General features: G+C 37.0%; 1 protein-coding gene across 1 annotated transcript in view; it reads right to left on the bottom strand.

Annotated features, from left to right (window-relative positions):
- Positions 1-6,623: 6,623 nt before the first annotated feature.
- Positions 6,624-16,065, bottom strand: part of LOC107737892 (zinc finger protein 281-like) — a 13,196-nt gene continuing 3,754 nt past the window's right edge. Inside the window, exons 2-6 of the mRNA XM_016549532.1 lie at positions 10,692-11,233; positions 8,537-8,638; positions 8,274-8,397; positions 7,394-7,477; positions 6,624-7,219 (exon numbers count right to left, since the gene is read on the bottom strand). Coding sequence (XP_016405018.1) covers positions 6,624-7,219; positions 7,394-7,477; positions 8,274-8,397; positions 8,537-8,638; positions 10,692-11,138 — 1,353 coding nt within the window. The 5' untranslated portion in view covers positions 11,139-11,233. The remainder of the gene's footprint in view (positions 7,220-7,393; positions 7,478-8,273; positions 8,398-8,536; positions 8,639-10,691; positions 11,234-16,065) is intronic.

Genomic DNA, 16,065 nt, shown 5'->3' with positions numbered 1-16,065 from the left:
TAATTTTACTTTGAGTTTCTTCTCTTAACTGGCACCTCCAGAGGTGTGCGTTTGCCTTACCATTGTAAAGACTGACAGGGACATACCACATATTCGATTTTTCCATCCCAGCTTCCAAAAATATGTTCTACTAAAAATATGTTTTACTAAAATTCCCATTAAGTAATAAAAATGTTATCAACGAATGTTCTTGGAACGTTCATAATGTCCAGTTTTTGAAATGTTTTAAAAATGTTTCGTTCTCGGTCATGCAAACATTAAGGGAACATTCCATGTCATCATTTTGCAAACATTACAGAAAAATACAAATAAAATAAAATAAAATCACTAGATGGATTCTAACTAAAACATTTCAGGAAAAAAGTTCCAAATAAGTCCTGATTCAATTTAAGATTATGCATTACTTTTATTTTACTCACAGCAGGTTATGTAGGTTAGTTCGTTGCTGGTGATTTAATTCTGGCTTTACAGCTTTATTGATCTTTACTAGACTAAAATGCAACTATTTTGGGTTGTGTCACAATAGCACACAAGAAGTACAAGGAAGGTAATTTTGCCCTAGCCTTTATATTTCATGAGAACTCTTTCCATTATATACTTATGAAAATATGAGAGAATCCAAACAAGTATTGTGATAGGCAGGCAAATCATTATGAGAGATAGCTGTCCGGCATTGTTCCAAGAATGAGAAACAGAACTTGGAAAATGTGCAGCATATGAAAATATTTTATTGTCCAGTTAAAAGAATAGATGTTTAACATGCAGAACATGTCATGGGTTTTTATAGTAGGTACTGAAACATGACCTTTCAGGGAGACTTAATAATAAGAGTTAGTTGAAGCACTTTTTCAAACCTGTTTATTTGAGCAAAACGTATCATGTATTTTATGTAGACTTTTGTTGAAAGTAAATTGGAATGTGTGTGAAAACAGGTGAAACGTGTTTAGAGTTTTGAGAAATGTGTCTTTGTTTTGAGAACTGAATGAATGGTTAGGGAAATTGTGCCAACTGAATCAATTATAGTGTGTTAGCAATTAAGAAACATGTAATATGATTGGAACATGATTGAGTTGGAGGAGAGGAGTTTTCCAAATAGTATAAGCAGGTATTGATTTAAGCTTTACTCTCAAAGTCAAGTGATCTTACCTACAACATGTATTTAAATACAATGCGTCAGTTGTTACTGGTTATTGATGTATCACAGGAAGTAAAATGAGGAAACAGGAACAAAAATAATTGTGAAATGGAAGTTCCCTGAAATTTATCAAATAGCGTACTAGTGCTGTCATTCTTCTTTTATGATGCTCATTGTCTCATATCTCAAATGTTCTCAATAATAGACTCTATGAAACACATCTAATCCATTGATTTGAACACATCTGATTCATTGTCGGTTCCTCAGGGGGTTCTGTACCATCAGTAAACGGTGTAAGTGGTTGTTCGGCAAGATTACTATGTTTGAATATGTTGCTTGTTCCTAAGATACGTGACAGAAAGTTTTATGTGTGGCCAGTCATTCATCAAAAGGACAGGACACAAGAGAATCGGGATGAATCCTTGTGCTTCTAATTAAAGCAGAAGAAAAACAGGAGTAAGTTCTTAAGGTTATGGTAAACTTGACAGCTGTACAGCTGCAGTATTGATATATATATAAAAAATTTGACAGCCTATAAGAATCTACAAATCGATTTTAGTAAAATAATTTGTTTGTTTCTGAATATAATATAAGTTTAATTATTCACTAATGTATGATGTTTGGTAAACATAGACATTAATGATCATACATCTTCACTTCCTTTTGTCAGTTAAAAAATGCATTCTGAGTTCAGATCCACTGGGAAGTCTTTTCCAGGACAAGGAAGCCCATTATTTTCACGCTAACTATATCACTCCTTCCTTATTGTTCTGGTTTAAATGGAAGCGTCCGTTAATGTAAACAAATACCAAATGGGTGTTGTTAGAACCCTTTTTAATGCATTCTCATGATATTGCATAGTTGACAGAGACTGTACACCATCTCAGTGATGCCAACATAATGCAGTATCTCAAGAAAAAACCTATTCCGGTAAACTTGTTCACTTCAGTTCTATTGGGACATTCTATTATTTAAAAAAGCACAAGGAAGATGAGTATAGATATGAGCAGTCCTGTCGTATTACACTGAGCAACATACAGTCAAACAAAAGTCTCAAAGTAGACCAGGGATTTCCTCCTAATTTAGTCAAAGCTATCACAAAATGGGAAAATATGAATAAAATAGAAAGCATTGCAGCTTGAAGCTCACTGAGTCAAATCGATCATGCATGACAGTCCCCTTCGTTCAAGTGACAACTCTCTGATCAGTTGTGCTCAGGACATGATACACCTTTATGGCTTTATAACATGCAGGTTGCCAGAGTAACAAAGGCCACTTGATCCTTAAATCTTTGTTAGAAAGCTGCTCCTTTGGCCTCCTTGCTTACTGGGGCCAATACTAATTTAGAAACCTACAACTTTCCTGCTAAGATGAGTGCTAAAGTTATTTTGAAGAGTTACTTTTCATAGCAGTGTTACAGTGGTCTATCTAATGCCTGATGTAAATGGCTACAAAAGAACAGTTTGTGGACTTTGAACCTTTTGAGCGACACATATAATGTTATTTTAACAGTATAATTGAGACAATTAAATAGCAAGTCTCAAATCATTGCAGATTCTCAACTACTTGGACATTGATACTAGCATATTTGAAAAGTAATATTATTATGGATGAAAATGTAAAAAAAATAAAAAGTTACCCCCACCCCCACCTATGCTGAATTTAATTACCCCGAAACGAACAGAGCCATACATATCTCTGTTGACTATAATTGTATTAAAACTTCCTTGAAGTTTTAAGATTTGAGAAAATGATTAAAATTAAAAATAATATCAACATTTAACAGCACATAAAATGGGCCACAGTGTATAATAATATGAAATGATAATAATCTAAATGTTTCATAAACACTTTTAAAATCAAACAATAATAATGGCCGTGGTGTATAAAGGTAAGGTAATACAATAGCTTGTGTATTCCTACTAAGATTAAAAAACTCCATATTTTCTACCATTTAAGTTGATAGATGGGAAGGGAAAAAGAAGCATTTTCTATTTTAATATTTTTAAATGTAATTTATTTCTGGTTATGCAAAGCTGAATTTTCAGCATCATTACTCCAGACTTCAGTGTTACATGACCCTTCAGAAATCATTCTATTATGCAGATTTGCTGCATTATCATCAATGTTGAAAACAGTTGTGCTGCTTAATAACTATTTTGGGATTCTTTGATAAATAGAAAGTTTAAAAGAACAACATTTGAAATAGAATATAATTTTTTGTAACACTTTTGATAATTTAATGCATCCTTGCGGAGTAAAAGTTATAATTTCCTCAAAAACCTTTTTGCTAAAAAGCAAATACTAACCCCAAGAGATCCAAAATTAACCGGATTTGTCCTTCATTCACATTCAAGGGCAAGTTGCTATGTGGGAATGGTTGTGAGCCTCAATGAACTTCATAGACAGGCCTTGAAACCAAGTTGTACAGGGCTGGGTAGAGAGCTATAAAAAACCTCAAACACAGAGTCCACGCTCCACCCTGATGCAGACATTACCTCATGATGGTGCAAGTGATGAGATACCAAGGGGAAAAAACAATACTTTTAGCATTCACTGGTCAATTTTAGAAAGGATTGCCTCTTTGTAATTACTTTAAGTAATTAGAGTAAGCTAATTGCTCTGATTGTCACCCATGGAGGCATGTACCTTGATTTATGGTCACCATGATGACAGAGCAAGACTCAAGATTAGATTCAAATGCACTCCTACTTTTGCATTAGTGCTTCAGAACCTTAAGTCCACTTACTTAAGCCCTTCAGCTCAAAAAGATATGGTATGTTTACCAAACAAGATACTGAAGGGGTGGATCTCTTACAGTACCATATATAAAAATATCTTGTAACATCACACACTAGAAATAAATACATGTATCCGAACACACTGATCTCAGCATTTTTATTGTTTTTCCTAATCAATAATAAAGTCAAAATGAAAGAAAACATAAAAAATTGACATGCAAAAAAAAAAAAAAAAAGTAGTGTTATTAACTATGTAAACAAAATAAATACTTTCAGGAATATACAGCAAGAAGCCAAAAAAGAAAAAGAACCTTATGGTGGCAACCACTGACAGATTGATGGCTGGCATTATTCAAGCCACACAGGATATCATTCAAGGCTTAACAGTGTCTGCGGGGGCTTTACACATTGAACCAGAAATTATATTTCAGCTGTGCTTCACATCAAATCATAAAACAAATTACAGGACAAAACTGCAGGGCACAGGATGACTTTAAAACAAAAATAAATGCAAAGTGAATTGACAGCCTGTGCATCTGAATAAAATTAGATTTCAATTCATAGCATCTTTGGATCTCCTTGACCTTAGTTATTGAAACAATACTAAAGTGACCAACTTCAAGAACCTTTCAGAAGTTCAGAAAATTGTCTCTGAAAAGGAAAGAAAACAGGAAATCCTACAATAAAAAAAAGTTTAATGGCAAAGGGACTACTTGAGGCGTTTTTAACGGTAGCCACATCAGTCATGCTACATACAGTCACTCTTTGATATCCCTGCTTCTGTGACCAGTGATATGAGGTATAAAAACATCAGCTGTGATGATTTCATTTTAGTCATCACTCTTTATTAATGTGATTATTACTACTACCATTATTGTGAACAGAGTACCCCAACCTTCCTAAATGAGTCCCAGTGGTCAGTTTGTGTTCCCTAAGGGCCGTCCGCCTGTCAAACAATCTTGCATGTGGTTCTGTCCTTTTGGGGATCGGTAGGTAAAACACATGAAAGGAGGAACAACATTAGATGACAGTAATTCAAGGACAGTGTAACAGCAGCCAACAGTGCTGATGGAAGACAGTTATTGATCGTTAAAAAAAAAAATACAATAATACTTGTACAGTACAAAATCAAACATATAAAAATGTAGTTCAAGGTAATATTTTGCCCTGCATGCATACTGCAATAAGTTTTCTGAATTCCTTTTGGACTGTTCAGTCAGTATATTTAGGACCAATACTATATAAATTACTAAGAGCGGGACTTTTTACAAGTCGCCTCTGGTGAAAGGCTTGGTACAACAGGGGCCATTTTAACACAAAGCACATTTTCCCAACCCAATACTTTTGAAATAAAACAACAAGGAGAAGAAAAATCCCCCTCTATAACCTGCCCTACATCCATGAGAAGCTGGGAATAAAATATAAAAAAAGACACCCTACGCTCCCACCCCAAGAAAAGCCCACCCTTCATTTCAGCAAACACGTCCCATTGAAACAAAAGTTTTCCATAAGAAAGACCTCATCGTTGGTCTTGTCAACATAATCTACGCTTCCTAAAATGAATCCCGCCCCTTTTCTGTCCACTGCCCCCTTTTAAAAACAGCATGTCAGTTACACAGTTCACATTCTGTGTGATCAGCCTGGGTAGTTTCATTCACCATGTAAAATAAACAGGATCAAAAAAGTGCTAAATGGGATTCTTTCTGACGAAGAAGGGAAAGGAGGAGTGGACGGAGGGAGAAAGGGATGAGCAAGCCAGATAGGTGCAGAAGAATCCCATGATCTGGCCTGTGCCAAGAGGCACTTACACGCTCGCATGCAGCGCCCTCTAGTGTATAGCCCTTGGCTTCGCAATCCAAGGGAAAAAAAGAAGGACAGGGCTAAGGGGGGTTATGTGCTGTCAGTCACAGGCCTCCCTTCACAAACTCAATCCCTCTTTATCTCCCTCCAAGTCACCTGCCAGTCTCAAGAAAGAGTATATGTTATTTTACATACAGATATTCTTATAAATATATATTCATATATATATATATGGCCCTTACTGAAAGAGAATGTGAGCATTTCACATTGACATAAAAGTACCATAATCTCTATACAGCTAAGTGGAAAGTGGTGTCAGTGTAATTTAACAGGCAGCGCTTTAGTCTTCTACTTGTTGCACTTATTCAGAAGAACAAAAAAAAATGTCTCCTGAAAAAGCTCTTTGTATTTGCAAAACGTCTGCCTCTTGGATGAATGCTTGCTACCCTTCTGGATTTGCCGTCCACACGTTTTCCTGAGTAATACTTGAATCATTGTAACAGACGATTTCAGTTCTAGGCAACTCCCTGCCATTGCTTTTTCATAGTTATTTTTACACGCTTGTGAAGTCAATTGCTAAAATGTACTTGAATGACTTTTGGAAAAAAGTAAGCAGAACTAATTTCGCTTGCGTTTTCGTCTATTGATCAACAGAGCAGAACTAAAAATCTACGCAGCATTTCCTAAGGAAATTGAAAAAAAGAAAAAAGATGGGAAATGCATTGCAGGCCAAAGTAGGGTGAAATTTCATATGAACATAATGGCAGTGAGTAAAAACATTACTTAAAAACATGACAATTTCATTGAAGTAGGAGAACTAAATAACAATAACAATAATAATAACAATATTAATAATAACAATAATAATAACAATAACAACAATAAAGACAGCATGACAAAATAAAAATAGGGAACCTCCATCTCAGCATCTAGGCACAGGAGCCCATTCACCTGTAGCTTTGGCTTGTTGGGGTTTTGGAGCCACTGCTGACTGGGTTGCTGGCATCAGCCAAGAGACTGCTATACCCTGAGAATTCGGAGACTGATGTCTGTAAGCGGTGAGTCACCTCTCCCCCCGAGTCACTGCTGAAGGCCAGGGACACTCTGCCCCCTTTAAACTGCGCCCCGAAAGCCTGGGCAAAGTTCTCGATCTGATAAGGAGCCTTGGCTGGGTCCAGCGTGGCCAGGTCCTGGGACGCAGCCAGGGAGAATCCTCCAGTGGTGGCTGCGGCTCCGTTTTTCGGCCCTTGCAGTTCCTTCCGACCGCCCAGGTCGGGAGGCTGAGGTGTGATCTGGTAGGCGTTGGTGTTGGGAGTGTGTGGAGGTGGCGGAGGGGAGGTGTGCTGCTTGTCCAGCTGTTCAGTGAGCTCCTGGGAAGGTGTGAGCTGCTGCGTGTGTACAGACGGCTCCAGGCCGCTCAAGTGGAAGCCCGTTGGAGGCGACGAGCCCTCGAGGAGACCAAAGTGGGACTTTGGCACAGACACCATGTGATACTTCTGAATAAAACGCATGTTGCACTGGTCACAGCTGAATGGCTTCTCTCCTGGAAACCAGACATCCATGAAAGGAAAGATAAGTTGTGGACCAAACTAATTTGGTTTGCAAATTTTATAATAAAAACAGAAGTGGCTTGTGAAGCATGATCGACATCTTGCTAACAAATAAGCCAGATATGAGGAAATGAAAGCTAAAGTTGGTGTGAACTTGAGGAACATACCACTGTGGATCTTCTCGTGTCTCTGTAGGAGGTATTTCTGAATGAAGCTCATGTTACACTGAGTGCAGCGGAAAGGCCTCTCACCTGTAAAGGACATGGAGTGTCAAGCATTGACGTGTTTATAGTGACTACAGAGGCAGCAAAATATCATGATGGTTTTTAATGGCCACCCCTAAGTATGAGTAAAATAACTGTCTCAATTACAACTTAATCTAAAGTTTAAAGTAGCAATCCTATTTGGCTGCTGTTAAAGTAATGACTTGGAGTAAACTTTTTGACTCCAAGGGCCTTGGTTTGTTCAAAATACTTTTTTGTTCAAATATATATACCGGTATATAATATAAATCATATATAAATGTAAATACACACACACACACAACAGTCCTTTCTGGTCCTCGAATCTGATTGGCTGATAAGAGTGCGATATTACAGTGATAACAGAGCTCCTCCAACCGTTTCACCATTTGTGTCAGTCTGCTTTCAGTCCGCTTGCCGTTTTTCTCACAGCGAGTGTCATGGCAGATGCCCAGATCTACCACAATTTAAAAATAATACTGTTTTTGTGTCACGGAATGTAGTTTTGTTAGGCATATATATATAGCGCTTTCGCAAACCTATTTTCATGATAAATCATTTTAAATCTTTAAAAAATGATTCAAACAGTTTATCCAAGTAAGCAACGTTTTCTTTGTGTAATACAAAAATAGTTTTGCACTTTTGTGAACTTGACAAACCAGCTATTTCAGAATGCAAGTACCCATAATCTCTACTTAATACTGGCTGTTAATCCTTGGAACAAATTGTTTGCGATGACACCGTGTGCACAGGCCAATCTCTAACATATGCACGCTCTTTTGTGTAAGTGTAAACGCATGCTGACCTGTGTGTATAAGCACATGTCTGCGTAAATGATAGGAGCTCCGGAACGCTGCATTGCAGTGCTCACAGATGTGTGGTTTGGAGTTTGGAGACAAGCTCCCTCCATCTGGATCCAGCATCATTGACTGCAGAGAAAACAATTTTCAGCATTAGACAACACTAATATTATTTTATGAAGGGAAATCTTCTCCTTTTTAAATTTTAACAATAAGCATAGCAGTGAATAATAAATAAGTTTTATGTTAATGAAGTGTTTGTTTGCACCTTCGACTCTCCTCGTTTCCTCCGTGTCTTGCCCTCCTGTCCCTCGCCATTTGACCTTCGACCTTTCCTCCCTGAGGAATCCTTTACCAGCCGTCCTGACAGCTGGAAGGATAACAAAGACAGAATGGGATTCGGAGCAGACTAAATAAAAGACCACAAAATCCCATTCATTCACACAACATTTGTGAAGCAAAAATCGTTTTTTTTATTTTGTATGCATGGCATATTGAGACTCAAGTTGTGTGAATGAGAGACACTCTGTGCCTTGGATTTTTGGGGGGATTTTTTTGGGGGGAAACAAACCCAGATACAGAAATCAGACAAAACTCTATAATATGCACATACTAGATGAGAAACTAGTTTGAATATTAAAAGTATTGGCTAATGTGTATGTGACAGAAGGCAGGGTGGAAAATCTATGAGCCTCTATATCTATCCCTGGAGAATCAATGACGCTTTCCCTTTTTCGCGTCCATCTATGGAAAAACACCATGCTGATTATTGACCAGCTGCACATCTGAATATTGTCTCACATTTGGGCAGTATAAAACAACAGATCGGCGAGAAACACACACACAAAACCTATGTTGAATGGAGATTAAAATATGAATTGTCCATGTGACACTCATTGTCCTTCTGAAGGCTATGGCATATTTGACAAAAGAGAAAAATAGAGCGAGAAAGATATGAAATTTTAAATTGCACCCATGGCTAGCCAAAACAAATTTTACTCTTTGCTCTAGTCTGATGTCTTTAAAATGACCTCTCCTTTAACAGAAAAAAGCATGAGGAAGAGCAACTGGGATAGATTAAATCCAACCAACCAGAAAACAAAAGACAGAACAAAGACATCTTGCGTGTTACTTCTTGGCGTGCTGCTAGAAATAATCACGAATTAGCATGAGTCATCATTTTATTAATGTAATCACAGCTGCCTTTGGCTACTGCACAAAGACAGAGCCAGATGCAGTGTCTCAATGCTTCAGCCTGATTTCCTTTCAGTCGTCGGTGCGGATGAGATGATCAATAAACCCTTATAATGATTAAATGGGTTCACTGCCCTTATAACCTCGGAAAGGACTTAATTATCACAGTATGAGAAGCAGAGGTGCTGTTTTGCATTTCCGCACACACAACTGCATGAGTCCTGTTGCATTTGACCTAGTCAAACCCCTCAATCATGCACAGAAATGGGATGGCATCACTGACAGGAAGGACAATTAATTTCTGTCCTACAGTAATATTGTGGAATCTGCTTTCAGCTCGGCTTGGGATAGAGACTTCCACGGACCTTAAACACAAACCTGGCTTAATTTATGAATCTAGGGAATTTGGAAATTTAGATATCAAAAGAAAAAATAGCAAAAAAAAACAAACAAAAAAACACCTATGCCCCCTAAAATTCAACAACCATTAGATTACTGATGCGGCACACCCACTACTAACACCATAAATCTTGAATCAATGAATGAATAAATAAATAAATAAATATATTTTTATAGGACTCTTGCTCAGGGTTGACGCTGAAGGCCATTAGCTATATTATCTCTTAAATTCATAACTTGTGCTGTTATTGACTAGGGAAAACACTATGATGCCTTATTAAATAACTGAGACTATATTATAATCTCTGAAACTTTCTTTTATCACTTTCTTTAGTTTAGCACTAAAAGCTATGCAAGTGGAATAAAAAAAAAAAAGACAAACTATAAACAGCACTGTTTATTTAAAAAAAATTATATTCCACTAAAACTCAAAAATGTTTTCCTTGTGAGACATCTTTTCCTTTAATAGAATAACTACATTTCTAAAAAATAAGGTTCCAAAAGGCAATGCCATTGAAAAACCATAGAACCTTTTAGTGAACAGTTCTTCAAAGAACCATTCCTTTCCTTAGTGTGAAGAAAACTTTATAATCTAAAAGAACATTTTTCTATGGATATTCACAGGTTCCATTGATATTAAGGAACCTTTAACTTTCAGAGTGTAGTGATATTGAAAGTAGGGAAGTTCAGTAAAATATGGAATCTAGGAAATCACACAATGAGGGTGCATTACCTTTTAATAACAGCACAAGTAATAAAAGCATTCCTTGGTGTAATTACCAACCATCCTGTCCAAATATATTTTTACAGACAGACATGGGCACACTTACGTTTCCCAGACTGAGGTCGTGCACCACCAGGTTCTGATGGTTGCCCAGCGAGACCTCCAGCAACTCTCCTCCACTTCGTACTCCAGTTCCAGCTCCACCACCCGGGTAGAGAGGCAGCCTGTAATCATGTTCAGAGACCTTCTCCTGTTTAATGCCCATGGCATGAACGTAATCTCCCATGCTTCCCATCATCCCTCCTATGCCACCTCCACCACCCATGCCTCCAGCACTCATCCCTCCTCCTCCACAGTCCGGCGAGTCCCTCTCCTTCTTCAAGATCATCTCGTGGGGCTGCAGGTCAGCCATAACGGTTTGACTGGCCAGCCGGGTGAAGCTAGTAACAGGGGGCAGGTGACTGAACATGAGCATGCCTGGACCAAAGCCTGGCTCCATGCCCCCGTTAGAGCGGAGGAACTCATTGCCAAGTTTGTCCTGGATCAGGCTCATGTTGAAGGGGCAGGGCTCAGAGTGTTATCACACTGACGCTGATGCTGGAACAGGGGCGACGGGGTCTGCTTCAATGCAAGGCCACCTCACTCATCCTAAAGACAAAAAAAGAGACCAAATAATGATTTGACAGTCTTTACATACATGAAGTGCTCACAACTGTGCCTGATTAGCCAAGTAGCAACACAATTATTTTTAATACGTAATATACTTGTAGTAATAAATGTTATTTAAAAATAAATTGTTATTTAAAAAATAATATAATAATATACAATACAGTTCAATACACTCACTAAAGATGCATTTCTTTTAAATATTGTGAAATATTACTACAATTTAAATGAACCGATACTTTAAAATATAAGTTATTCCTAGGATGGCAGTCTTCATATAATCTTTCAGAAATTCTTATATGCTGATTTGGGGTTCAAGAAACATTTCTTCTTATTATCAATGTTGAAAACAGTTGGATGATTAACATTTTTGTGGAAACTTTTTTTTTTTTTTTCAGGGAAAAAAAAAAAAAAAAAGTATGTGAAATAATTTTTTTTTTTAACAATGTAAGCCTGACTTAAATTAAATGCATCCTTTAATGCATAATGAATAAAAGTATTATTATTTTTAAATTATACTTGACCCCAAACAGTATACACACACATATATACATATACATATACATATATATACGCACAAACAAAAACAAAATGTTTATATATAATAACATATATATATATATATATATATATATATGTGTGTGTGTGTGTGTGTATGCCATTCTACTCTAGATATCAGTGTCAGCAATTTAAGAATTTGTAAGAACATTACAAATTCAATCCTGTCATTATTTTCGTATTTACTTATTATTTTAAAGCTACATTGCTAAGCAGCAATAAAATCTTGACAAAACAATAGAAAAGTTATAAAAGCTGAAAATTACGTTTCAAAAGCTGCAAGAGTGTGAATGTGCCATGGACAACCACGTCAGCCATGTTAGTGCTAAGACTCTGACTGCATATTACATCCTTCTGAGTGCTTTTGGAATTTGGAAAGTTTTCATTTCAGGTCTTTGAGGCTCCTCAAAACCAGGTCACTGTGACAAATGTTTGTGTCAAAACTATGAAAACTTCATGATGCTTGCCAAATTCATGGAAGTCGTGAAGCATGTGATGCAAGCAAGTGATGTGCAGATCTTTAAAAACAAACTTAGAAGCAGTAGCCGTATGCTCTTTTGATCCAGCTAATAAGTGCTTAACTGGATTAATCACAGAGGTTTGTGGGTCAGACATAAAAAACATGTCAACCTCTCTTCAGTGTATTGTGCTTGCCATTTCCCCCTTTTAACACACAAATAACAACTTACGGGAAACAATTCACTTATGACTTCTAATGAGAAGTAATGTTAAGTACCCATAAACATTAGGAGTAATTACGGTAAGAGTGACGCAAACAGATCAACATTAGGCATTCACTTTCATTTAATGTGCTGCAGAAATAAATAAAACTTTTTTTTATTTTTTAAATGAGAGTCATTACCTGGCTATAGTTTCATGACATGAAAGCATCTATACAGACTCAATGTAAACATAGATCAAAAGCACACATGCACAAGCCATCTCTAACTCATTTTGCCCAGATTTTTAAGATTGACCATTATGTATGTTTTTGCATTTTGCAGAAGTTAGAATTTTTTGTAAATTAAATTTAAAAAGCAGCAATTATATAAGATTATTAATAGCTTATTTCTATTTTCAAGGTGGAAAAAAACTATTTACACACGCACAGACTTTAAGATATCATATGCAAAACAAACCACCTGGTGTTTGCTCACACGCTCTATTTTTGAATGTTAAGGATTAAGAGCATGTTATAAATATAAACACAGATGCTGTGCCCTGTGAACCCGTCTAGCATTAGGTATATTAGTGGATTGTGGCCTGTAGAACTTTCCTCTAAAACGTTTAAGTCCAGTGCAACGTGTGTGTTTGTGTGCGTGTGAGAGAGAGACATTTGTTATTAGGCCTACATCAATCAGTTGTGGTGGTGGTTATTTTATATGCAAGTATCATCATCTTTGAGGTCTGAAGACTGGACATCCTGCTCTGACTAATTATGGTTTTCTACAATTGACAAACAAATTTACAAATTTAACCCGTCAGTAATGACCTAATCTGCAACCAATCAGTAATGATACTGATTCAAGTTTGGCAAACCTTAAGCACTCAAAACTTAATTTCAAGACTGAAAGTAATGACTCTGAGTCAGATGATGATTCAGTAACTGCTCTGAATTATCTAGTGTACATATACATACCAGCATACAAGTCTCAGTTTGTTTGTTGATTGGATTAGACTGGTTGCACCATACATCGGTTTTTGCATGCAACCTTGAATATAACGTAATTGCAAGATGTGTTTTTGCGAAATATCATCAAAATGTCATTACATTAAACTGACTTACAACTTGGGTAAAATATGATTAATAAAAGATACGAATAATAAAGAAGATATTTTGAACCAAACAGTTTTGGTTACCATTGACTTCCATTGTATTGTATGAACAAACTAGGGATGCACCGAATGTTTGGCAACCGAAATTATTCGGCCGAAAATAGCAAAAAAATCTCTTTCGGTGTTCGGCCGAATAAGCGAAAAGGCCGAATAATATGTACCGAACAATGACTAGCGCGATCAAATAGAGGCACGCACTAATGGTGAGTTCACACCAGACGCGAAGCGAATATTCGCATCGCGTCACTCGCTCTAGATTACTCGCGGGATGTTTTCCGTGTCACTCGCGCGAATAAAAACATAGCGCGATCAACCATGGTGGCGATAACTACAATCGCTGTTTTGTACCTGTTGTCAAAAACTCTCTTCCATTGTCTGATTCAACTGGACGTGTCAAGAAGCTCTTCGCTGATTGGCTTGCGCGAGAACGCGTCACGTGAATTTTCCGATCCAGTTGAAATTTTTGAACTTGCGCGAAAGACGCGAATATCGTGTGTTCGCGGCAAACGCGTCGCCCGGAGCGAATTCGCCTCTATTCGCGTTGACTTTGTATGTAATCTACTCGCGCGAATAATCACATTCGCGTCTGGTGTGAACACACCATAATGCAGCAAACATGTCGGCAGTGTGAAAGTATTTAAATCTATCAGAGAAAGACGCAGAAATCATTACAAGTACGAAGCACCGACAGCGAGAGACTGTTTAGTTCTGCATCACATGTCTCCGATGAGAAGAAGAGGTGGCTGATGCCGGTGGTTAGGCTACTGCAGTGGTTCTCAAACCTCTCCATGAACTACCCCCAGCACTGCACATTTTGTATGTCTCCCTATATCTGACACACTCACTTCAGGTCTTGCAGTCTTCACTAATGAGCTGATGAGTTGAATCAGGTGTGATAGATGAGGGAGACATACAAAATGTGCAGGGCAGGGGGTACTCCAGGACAGGTTTGAGAACCACTGGGCTACTGTATGATGATTAAAATCGCGAAATGGCCTCAAACGATTAGTAAATAAACTGCAGAATGTTATATTTTCTAATGCACGCACGAATTGCATGTATTCTGACAGCGCTGCACGAGCTCGCGGCGCCAGGGTTCAAAGTCCAAAGCGCGAGGAAAATCTGCGCTAAAACTGTGTTACTCGTCAGTTGCTCAGTAACATTTTTGTGATTTTTTTTATTTATTCATGTGACCAGGACCGCTGCTGGCCAAATGGGTGCCCTAAGCATAATTGTATTGTTTTGCCCCCTCCCCAAAATATTATGGAAGTTAAAAAAAAACACCTACTATAGGGGTCAAAATAGAACTTTAATAAAATATAAAAGTAAATAACTAAATTGTAATTAAATTGTATTATTTACAAATTACAGTTGTAGCTAGACAGTCGCCTATGGCTATGATTTTACTAATACAGTTGTCTGATTGATTTTATAGTCTCAAGCATTCAGAAATTACACAAAATAAAATTTTACTTTTTACAGTTTTACTTCGATAAAGCCAAGGATTAGTTTTTGTAAGGGTTGTGATGTCCACATGTTTTTGTTGAAGAAATTATAGAGGCAAGTATTTCTATCGCAAAAAGGTGGCCAAAATTAAAGATTAAGTGGATATGTGAATTAAATGTTTGGTCAATATTAAACAAGGATTTGATCATCCTGTAAGTGTTACAACAGCCATTTGGCGCCCTTTGCAATAATGTACATAAATTGCTTATTTATTATGTATTTTAACAGTGTTATTCAATGAAACCATACGATTATTATTAATTAACCAATAATTATTGCCTCATTGTTTTTATATAATGCATTTTATGACATTTTAAAAGTTGTTGATCGCTTAGGTCTGTTTTTATTACCAATAAAATATTAGGCCTATCTGAATTCTTCGTAAATTATTATTTGAAGCGATTTGAAGTATCGAAACCATGGTTAATTTGTGGTTACCATTGCTACAAGAACCATGTTTTTTTTTTCGTAGTAAAATTATGGTTAATATTCGTAAGGGAACATGTTAACTCTGAGAGAATATTAAGGCAGATGCAGCGGTGATATTATTACCGACATTAAAACACGTAATTAACTTCAACATCCAAAAAAGTTTCACAGGATTATAAACGTACCTAAAAGTGATGCACGGGCTTCATCAGCCTTTTTTCTTTTTCTTATCTCGGCGCCGGACTACTGATGTCTTTTCCCGGGCATAGTTATCCATCAGTTATGATCATTTGCAGTCAGCGCAAACATGAGGTGAGAGCGAGCGCGGATGCGAGAATGGCGCGTCACGTGTGCCTGCCTACTGCGTTCACCGTAAAACTCATTTTTTTATAATTATGTATATATGTTCATGTTTATATTTTTATTTACGTGTATGTTAATTAATATAGAACGAAAGTTTTTTTTTTTTTTTTGAGCAAATGGGA

Source organism: Sinocyclocheilus rhinocerous, unplaced genomic scaffold (genome assembly GCF_001515625.1).
Source record: "Sinocyclocheilus rhinocerous isolate Xijiao unplaced genomic scaffold, SAMN03320098_v1.1 scaffold461, whole genome shotgun sequence".
Lineage (NCBI taxonomy): Eukaryota > Metazoa > Chordata > Actinopteri > Cypriniformes > Cyprinidae > Sinocyclocheilus > Sinocyclocheilus rhinocerous.
Note: the sequence above shows the minus strand (reverse complement) of the source record. Positions and strands in the feature narration are given on the sequence as shown.